This window comes from Chlamydotis macqueenii, chromosome 3 (assembly GCF_036417535.1).
Source record: "Chlamydotis macqueenii isolate bChlMac1 chromosome 3, bChlMac1.mat, whole genome shotgun sequence".
NCBI lineage: Eukaryota > Metazoa > Chordata > Aves > Otidiformes > Otididae > Chlamydotis > Chlamydotis macqueenii.
The window spans coordinates 117273349-117283327 of record NC_141558.1 but is presented as its reverse complement, the minus strand read 5'-3'; the positions used below and the strand labels follow the sequence as shown (position 1 = coordinate 117283327).

Below are 9979 nucleotides of genomic sequence, written 5' to 3'. Positions count from 1 at the left end.
GTTGCCATAGACTTGTGAAGTGGTATCCTCTTGAGTAAATGACTTCTCAGCAATCAGGGCGAGCTGTGTGCTCCAGCAGGGTCTGTAGGAATCCCCAAGTACATGCTAACTGCCACCTGAGCTATCCCAACATGAAAATGAGGGCAAGGACAGCCAGAGATGTAGCAGGTGCTAACTGGCACCATCCACCCTGCTGTGTGAGGACCTGTGAACCATCCCAGGGCTGTGCCTTGCCCTGGTGGCAGAATGGGCAAGTCTGGGAAGGGAACAATCTATAAATCAGTAGCTACAATTAAGAGGACAGTGACTAACTGAACCACACATACACCCCCTCACGTCTCACCTCTTGAGCTGCAGTGCCAGCTGTTACTTTAGGAGGATTTCTATGTAATAGTGCCAAACAGGCCCACTTCACAGAAGTCGCATATACACCAGGGAGGCAGTGGTGGGGTTTTTTTTGTTTGGTTGTGGTTTTGGTGTTTTGGGGTTGTTTTTTTTTTTTTTAACTTGCCTTCTTCAGCAGATACACTTAGCCCCTGAACCCAGTGCCAGCCTGTGCCGCAGCTCCATTTCCCCACTTCCCTTTACCTTTAAGGGTAAAGGAAGTCCAACACCCACCCCCTGCAAGGCAGAGCTGCAGCTAAGCTACTTTGCTCCTCAGGAGGAGCCTGCAAGCCCTCCCTGCAGAGACAGAACCAGAACTGCTTTTGAAACAGCAGTGAGACCCATGTTAAGTACAAACTGCCCACAGGCCAAGCTCTAAGAGCCACCCCACCTTCAGCAGCAGCTGAAGAGCAGTTCCTTCTCCCACCTCCCACTGGTGCTGCCTTCCTAGACTGCTGACCAAAGCCTGGCCCTAGTAACCCTCCTCCCAGCCTCCCTCTACCCCCAAGCACACGGATGCAGCCCTAACCTACCCCCTTTCTTGCACTACTCGGATACTCATATGGGTGGAAGGACTGAAGAAGAAAGGTATCATTAAATGAGTTTTCATCTACAGGTTTATTGTGGAGTCAGCTTGTTTCACCAGTACAGAGTTTTTAAAAAAAAAAAAAAAAAAAAAAACCCCACAAAACTACACCCCGCCCCTTTAAAGCACTGTTACACTGGGGTAGTTTTACCATTTATGCTGTAAACTGCAGTGGGGCAGGAGAAAGGGAATCCAATAAACGCTGTCCCCAGCAATGTTTAGCAATGGCTTTTGCGTCACCCTAGTTTAAATGCTCTTGTTTCCAGCTCTCTCTTCTGCAGCTTATAACGGACTACGGTTGTAATAAAGTGTTAATCGCAGCATCATCAGCAAGGAAAGCCACTTATCCTACCAAGCACCAATACACTGAAATGTACAAACATGGGGAAGAGAGAGGAGGGTCAAGACAAAACAGATGCTGTCACACACAGCAAGAGGCTTTGTGAAGTCAAGTCTTATAACTTTTTTAATACCTGGACATCTTGTAAAGCAACACTGACCAAAGTCCATTTGAAAACCTGGGTCCGGGTGCTCATGCACAGCTGCAGTGCTCTACTCTAACAGCAGAGTATCAGCCCACTGCTGACAAATTAGAAGCCCCAAGAGAACTATTGTTCCTCACTGGCCTGTAAAACAGCAGCAGAGGCCAGAGCACAATACAAGGAAGATTTTTATGTCAAAATCATCTGGCACATCAGTTTCCTTACAAGTCTGATAACCGCCATTATCAGCTGCAAAGCCAAATCAAACTGGCAAATACCTTGCACTGGTTTGTCATACTAGCACTATCCTTTGGTGACTTTTCTGTGGTGAGATGGGGACCATCAGTACAGAGGCAGCTAGAGTCCAGCTTCCCCCAGCATCAACCAGGCCCTTGGTTACACTTCGCTGCCCAAGGAGACGTGACCAGGCCGATCAGGTCAGACAGGTGTAACATGAGCATGATTCCCCGAATGTACTGCTAAAGGTTCTGCTTGTGACCTTCAGTCCGTAAGAAGAATATCTAAATGTATTATCTTCTCCACCGGCACTGCCAGTTTATCCTAACTATCACAAAGTAGTATTGTTTGGACAACCAGGAAGTAAAACAAGATTTCTAAAAATATTTACTTCAATAGTTTACATTCCAGAAGTATTCCAAATACTTTCAAGTGAGAAGTTCATTGGTCCTTTACTCAACGGGACAGACAGACCATTCACCCATTCCTTGTTTCTTCCATCTGTAACACCCTTTGCAGACATTTTTCTAAGTCAAATCATCAAGCATACAGGCACCTCCAGACAGGTTTTCAGCTTCACTGAACTTTGAGGAGGTGCAAATAAAAAACACAAGGTACACATCACTGTAACATTCAAGACTGAATAACAAGGATGACAGCTGGTACTAGAAACCCCTCCCTCTCATCAGTGCTCTGTAGGAATAAAGCCCTCCAGCAGGCACACCCTCACAGGGCAGCCCCTGACTGGCTGCTGCACTGCGCTCAATTTGCAAGCGCCTGTAACAGCCTGCCTCCTGCTTTCCACCATAGCAGGAGGTGACCTGCTTCAGCGACCCAAATACTAAGAGAAACAGTAGGGTTATCACAAATTATTTCTTAGTTAGAAACGCACAGTTTATTTCAGTGTGCCAATAAAAAAGCCCCAAATTTCCAGACCACAGAACATTAACACAACAAAAGAGTTTTGCATTAGTCTACTAGTAAGACTTAAAAGATCCAGATTCATGCCAATTGTTAGTCAAGAGAAACAGCCTTCTAGGACTAAGCCCTTACATTTATAAAGACACCACAAAATCCCTTATAATAATGTAAACAAAATAAATTTTCTTCTTAAACTTTTAAGTTTGAATCCATCCTTTCAGGACCTGCACTCCTTCAAGGGCTTCCTGATGGTGAATGACTGAAAGGAAAGAAAAAAGATTAAGAGAAATTCCTACAGCAAAACCAATAGAAACGGCATGCTACTCCATGTTTCCTCTGCTCAGGAGCCCTCCCCCTGCTTCATAATGCCCCTCCCCACACTGTTTTCATTTACAATTCATGAAAAATGAGAAAAGTGTTACATTTTTACACCTTTTTAAGTAACAACTGCTTTAAGCTTGAAGAGGCAGGCAAAATAAAGAGACGTCAGCTGCAACAGCCAGGTGAGACATTGAGCCTGCTCAGAAAGCACCTTGGAGCCTGCACTCCAGCTGTGCAGAAAAACAACTGCGTAACACTCTGCCATAACCTACATGGTTCCAGTTTAGAGCTAGCCATAAGGAGCTATCTAAAACTACGTAAATTCCAGCACATACTTCTCTGGTTACATAGGAGAACTTGCTTCTTACTTCACAGTGCACAGCAAAACTTGGTAGCTCTGCAGCTGAGTGAGAGCCAGCTGTGAAAAGCGACCAGCAGGAATTTAATCCTACCACGTATTCATCGTTTGCTCCATACCTTACATTACTCCCTTCTTCCCCAGATTTTAAGTTCCCCAGGAACTTTGAGATACTTCTCACTTGCCCCCATTTTCTCTTGTCCTTTAAAATTTCATTGAAGTAGGTTACCTTAGAGTTATGATCATAAAGTTCTGACTACCAGCAGTAGGAAGTGCCTGTAACAATTCATCTTTTCATAGTTCACAAATTAAGACAAGTAAAAAGCTTTCAAGCTTTTATCATTGCACAAGCTCACTTCTATAGCAACCACTCCAGATACTAGTTCTATGTAACTGTATGGCACACTCTGGTTTTAAGATATTCCTACCTTCTCTTTGGAGATGGTGATCTGGACTTTGAGCGACTGTTAAAAAAAAAAAAAAAAAAAAATCAGTGTGGTAAGCTTGTGTACACTCAATCACCACTTTTGACCGTTTAAAACAGCAAGAACAGTTTGATGTTATTAAATACATTATAAGACACCACCCTTAACACTGCTGATAGCAAGTACACCCAATTCCTTTAAGCAGGAAGCTGCAGTTGAGAAAGGAAACTGCTGAAAGCCAGAGCCCTCAAGAAAAGAGCAACACGCAGCTTCAATGCAGCTATAGAACAATCACAGTAATCCTGCAAAGCAGGAGCAGTGAATCAAGTAGAAGAGAGTCAGGAAGACTGAGAACTACAGACAGTTGAGAACAAAGGTAGGGAAAGATATCCTCAAAACTTGCCAAAAACACTCTTTGTCACAGTCATGTGTTAAAACAAAAACCTGTGTCCACAATCCTTCTGGAAGAATTGCTTACTGTCCCACAAAAATCAGCTATTAAAAAAATACATAAAAATAAATGTATGAAAAATATTTTTAAGAAATATGCTATTGAAAAAACCAAAAACCAAACCCCTCTTCCACATGCAACTGAAATACTGGTCCAAGTAGAGGTTTTTTAATCATGACCAAAAAAACCCAAAAGAGTGCTACTTGTATTTATACGCTCACCTTTTAGCAGGTAAGCCAGATTTAGATCTACCATGGGACCCAGACCTACAACAGGAGAAAAATAAAGCTCAGCAAAGCAGCCAGTGACATGCACATACAATGAAAGTTAGCTAAACCAGCAACAGCAAATTCATACTACACAGCATCACAAACCAGAGAGGAAGGCTCTGGTGCTGCAGGCTTTTCTCATGACACTTCAGGAGAATCTTTTAGCTCTTATTCCAGAGAACCCACTTATCAGAAGACAAGAGTACTTATCAGAAGACAAGAGTAGGTGCAAGTAGCTCCCCAGCAAAGCTCCAGCTACCACTTTCACAAAACAGAAGACCTCATACCAGGCTCCCAGACTTTTCCCCTCTGGCTGCAAGTACGGCTCCCGTAAAAGGGAAGAATGTTTCAAAGCGTCATCTGAGAAAAATCTTTTAATAGCACACTAGCAGCTTGGAATCAGCCACAGGTAAGCATGTGTGCTGAAAAGTTGACACATTCTTCAGCACAAGTTCCCAGTGCCACTTTTATTCAAGTATAACACAGTTTTTTCACCAGTTATCCCAATGAAAACAGCACTTTAGTAGCTAGACACTGAAGAGAAAACTGATCTGTAGACTATTCCCAGTTCATCTTATGAATTAAAACGTACTCAAACAGTGAGACTTTCCTCCCACATTTATCACACTACTTTACAAACTCAAGTATTTGCTGTTACTTAGAAAATATTTGTCCTCCTAGAGTATCAGAATTCAGGTATGTGGTATTACTGAACATCAGAAAGCCCAGTGTTCAAGATAGTTGCTTAATAGACTTGGCCAAAAAAGACAGACACTTATTTCTGCTCAGAACTGTTTTTAAAGGGTAATCAAGATTCACTTTTACCTGGCCTATTATAGAAACTTACAGAAATACCACGTGGGCACTGTTGATTTAAGTTAGATGAAGAGCTACGTGCCGCTGCTTTGAAACCCTCCTGGTAACTATGCTAAGCCATCATCCACCACAGTTCCTAACACTAAAACCAGTAATTTTGTTACTGTATCACAGTTACACAGGATGGAGTTGCTCACAACTGCCCAGAACTTGTATTCTGTAGCATGAGCATGACTTCCTTTGGTAAAATTACTTCCTTTGGTAAAAGATACAGTAAGGCAGCACACAAGAGCATCATCTTACTACAAAAACAGTTGGCAAATAAATCCTCTTTCTGAGACGCACAGCAACAAAGCAAGACTGCAGATCAAACGCTCTAGAAGCGGCACCAGCTATGTACAGTGTTTTACTGTATTAGTAGAGGACCAGCACCGGCTAATACAGAAAAGAGTTTTCACCGTGCTTCCACAACTCAGTACAGAACTAACACTTCTCACCTCACAGGTCTGCAATTGCAGACCTATGCAAAGTCACCATTGCTCAGAAACTTCAATAGAAGTATCAAGTCTTTCACACAGGACCATGACTGCCTCAGAACTAGAAGTCACCAAGCAACATTAGCAGTATCCAGACTCTTCCACAGGAGCAGCAGGCAATTTGAGCCTGGCTAGTCATCTCCTGCATTACAGGCCTGTGTAAGTCAGGAAAGCTCCAATCATCATCATCATCCTCCCTTTAAAGCCTTAATGTGCAAGTCCTAAAGTAGCAGGCAGACCTCTAAGAATCATTTTTCTTCCCCTATTCTAATGCAAAACAAAGGACAACTTCTTCCAACTAACTAGCTCTCACGTCCATCACATTTTTATCCTACTCTTCCACTCTTCTTCCAACTAGGACTTATGATAGAGGAAAACAATGCAGGAGAATTCACTCTATATCCATTTTCCTCAACTTCCATTTCAGCATGCAAAACATCCAGATCTACAAAACCAGGGTACATGTCAGAGAAGTCCTTCAAAACACTACCTGTGGCATTAATACTCACAGACCTGTTAATTCAGCCCTCCCAAACCTCTGAAGTCAAGCATCGTACCTTACGTGATGCAGTTCTTAGCACTACAGCAATTTAATTTCATCTAACTCAAAACTGGAACTGACAAAACTGAAAAGCAAGAGGGAGGGAAAACCTTCTCGGCAACCTTCTTGCGTTTTTTTTTTTCCCTCCCAGCATTCTGGATTTAGAAAAAAAAAAAAAAAAACCAAACATGCCTGGAAAAACCTAAGCAGTATTTCCTGCATGACACAAGGTCAAGTGTTCCCTACATGCACAGGCTTTGAAAACTAGCTCTGAAACTAGCTTTGAAAACTTCTCTCTCTCTCATCTATATGCCTTGTTTATGGCTACATATACATAGACTATATATAGTAGCCACAGACCAAAATAAACTCATGTTTATTACAAGAAATCAACTACTACTTTAGTCTATGAAAAGGCATAAACTATTATGTGCAAACACCGCTATGCTGCACAACCTTCTAGCCTCCTCCAGCCAAAGTTCCCCTGGGAAAAAAAGAAAAATAAAATCAAACAAACAAACTCAAACAACCCCCAGACTATTACTGGTTTGAATTAAAACAAGTATCCTACCTGCTTCGAGGCCATACAACAGACCGGGACCTTGAGCGTGATCTGGACCTAGATCTAGAAAAAAAGCAGCGAAAGTTTAACCACTACTACATCATTCATACAGCTGCGATAGCATCTTTGACTTTTATGATACCGACCTCCGATAATTTTGTTGGAACTACTGGTTTTGCAGAACTTTTATTATTAAAAAGCTGTAGTACATTTGGCCGGTACTACCACACGCATAAAAAAAACCCACTGCCCTAGTCAAATAGGCATCATTACTCCCCATATCCTTGAAGCAGAAGTAGGAAGCCTTACGGTTAAGGTTATCTAACTTATTAAGGTTATCTAACTTCGGTAGACTTAAAAAAAAAAATATTCAAAAATAGCTGTTCCAAAATAATATGCTTAAGTTCTTAACTTCAAAGAAAGCATTTAGTTTATCTCTCAGGGATGTAACACCACGAAGGTTCCAGCAAACACATGGACTGCAAAATATAAAGTTAACTCCCAACAGTTACGTTCCCTTCAACAACACTGTTGGTGTTGGCTTAACAGAAAACACGTACCTTGATCTCCTTAAAGAACCAGACCGAGACCTGCGAGGTGAAAATGATCTATATCTGCGAGGAGAGATTGACCTGGACCTGCGGTAGGAAGCTGACCTTGATCTACAAAACAAAAGGAAGAAACAACCAAAATTACTGAAACGTACTTTTCACAAAGACTACAGAAAGGAGTGGAACAGAGGGAGCAGTAAGAAAAAGAATTGAAACACAGCAACCAGAACGCTACCTCCTACCGCGACTCCGACTGCGGGACCGAGAATACCTCCTTCCTCGGGACCTTGAACGGGATCTAGACCGGGACCTGGTTTTAGGTTAGAGAAAACAGGTATTAGGAAACAGCTGCAGCAATCAGTGCATGTGAGGCCCTGCTGAAGTCAAAACTGATTTCAGACAACTAAAAAGAAAAAAAAAAGAAAAAAAAAAGAAGAAAAAAAGAAGAAAAAAAAAACAACACACACATAAATAACCACAAAAAACCAACCAAAACAAAACAAAAACAACAAAACCACAACACTAGCATCTGTCAGTTGGAAAAATGTCTGGGCCTACTTGTCTTGAGCATTTTACTACCTAGAAAAATGTTAAAAGCTGAATTACATTGCAGAATTACATTAGAATAGAAAACACTGTAATGCGTATTTAAAATAAACCTTGCAAGTTTGCAGGTCGACCCTCTTTGGCCCAAGGTCTAGCAGATCTAGACGATCTAGAAGTATCTATAGCCGATCGCTGCATCTAGGTGTTCTCTTCAATCTAACGACGATCAAACTGACAGCCCAATGAGCCAGGGTGAGGCTTGATTGACGCAAGAAGATTTTTCTAGGTGGGAATGTGGTCAATCTGGTGTTCCTCTTTCTAAACCGGAGGGGGGCCCCAATTGAAAGCCAAATTTACTGTTACGGCGATCACCGTCTCAAATTTTCTGCCCTTAAAGAATAAGGTGAAGCTACGTGTAGATGGCTCGAGGGGATCTGGCCTCTTATGCTGATCACCTCAAGGTCTAGGAGGATCTTAAGTGTCGGATTTGCAAGGCGCCTCAGCATGAAATCTTAAGGCTCGTGACATTCTGAATCAAGGCGACTGACTCAAACGAAGAAACCTGAAAGGTTTTGACCAGGTTGATTATTAAGATATTAACATTTGATATGTATTAGCAAAAAAAAAAAAAAATTGTGATATACACCTGTTGACTTACAACATTAAAACTGGCGTAACATTCTGTTCTTTGCTAACAAGAGCTACGCAGAAGTGAACTGGCGAAGCAACCCAGCCACTGTGGCCCCACACATACCTGCTCCTCCTTCGGCGACTATAGCGGTGACAATCATAAGCATAGTGGCCTTTCTCACCACACTCATAGCATCTGTCATTGGGGTCAAAGGGGCGCCGTGCAGGAGGCCTGTCGTAACGGGAGCGACGAGGCATCCCTGTTGACACTTCCACTCTAACCCTGGAGCCACATATTATCCTGCAAGATACAGTACGTATTAATCACATGAATACTCTTCTCCCCGTGCTTCTTACACACAGAACTGATATTGACAAGCAGTGCGGGCTGACGACAGAAACTACAGACAGAGCAGTCAAGAAGGTTTCAGGCATGCACGTACTTCCCATCGAGGCCAAGAACAGCATCTTCAGCATCCCTCGGGTCTTCAAACTCCACGAAGGCAAACCCTGGCGGGTTCCTAGCGATCCACACGGTTCTCAGGGGCCCGTAGTAGCTGAACGCTCTCTCCAGCTCGCCCTTGCCCGCGCCCGTGCCCAGGTTGCCCACGTACACCTTGGTCTCTGCCGGGAGGGACGCCATGTCAGAGCCGGCGCACTGCCACGCACAGCGCCCGCGGCGCGCAGGCGCGAAGCTGGAGATGGGGACGCGCGCGCGGGACTATCGCCGCCATCGCCCCTCCCCCCTCCGCCGGCGCCGCCATCTTTAACACCGCCTCCATTTTGATGCGCTCCCGCGGAGGCCGTGCTCTCCCTCCCTCAACCCTCAGGGCCCGTTCTTCGACAGACCCACGGTCCTGGCCCCGCGGCGGCGACCGCCCGCCTCCAGAGTCTCCCTCCTCGGCCCCGCAGCGCCATCTTCTCTCAGCTGGCCGCCCGAAGGAACAGCCACCTTCTTCCACCCTCAGCGCGGCAGCGAACGACGCCGCTCCTGGTCTGGTCTGCCCCGCTAACGGCAGCCCCAACTCATTCCACACAGCCCCCGGCTCCCTATTCCACCTCACCGTAACGTCCGTAGCGCGACATCTCCCCAGCTACAGCCCGAGCACCGAGCACGACCCTCCTATGGCGGGAGCCGCCGCTGTGACTGCGCGCCGCCCCCTGCTGTCCTCACGGGGGGCGTGTCTCTGGTCGCTTGGCAACGCGGGGCGGGAGAAGTCTGCTCCTCGGGAACGGACAAGTCTCGCGAGAACGGCGGCGGGCCGGGTGCGCATGCGCATTGCGGCGCGGAGGGTGGGAGATACGCTGGGGCGGTGCAGAGTAGGGGCGGGAAATGGCTGTTATCCCGTTATCATCCCTCCCA

General features: G+C 44.8%; 1 protein-coding gene across 2 annotated transcripts; it reads right to left on the bottom strand.

Annotated features, from left to right (window-relative positions):
• Window positions 1–2053: 2053 nt before the first annotated feature.
• Window positions 2054–9784, bottom strand: LOC104486130 (serine/arginine-rich splicing factor 7). 2 transcript variants are annotated; one of them, XM_086744866.1, is made up of 9 exons: window positions 9681–9784; window positions 9060–9240; window positions 8741–8917; window positions 7676–7750; window positions 7450–7551; window positions 6899–6952; window positions 4387–4431; window positions 3718–3753; window positions 2054–2869 (listed from the first exon to the last, which is right to left on the bottom strand). In XM_086744866.1, exons 1-9 carry the CDS (start codon window positions 9700–9702, stop codon window positions 2845–2847), a joined length of 717 nt encoding a protein of 238 aa, XP_086600992.1. In that variant the 5' UTR covers window positions 9703–9784; the 3' UTR covers window positions 2054–2844. The 2 variants fall into 2 exon arrangements, with proteins under 2 accessions (XP_086600992.1, XP_086600993.1); XM_086744867.1 differs by lacking the exon at window positions 4387–4431.
• Between the last annotated feature and the right edge of the window lie 195 nt (window positions 9785–9979).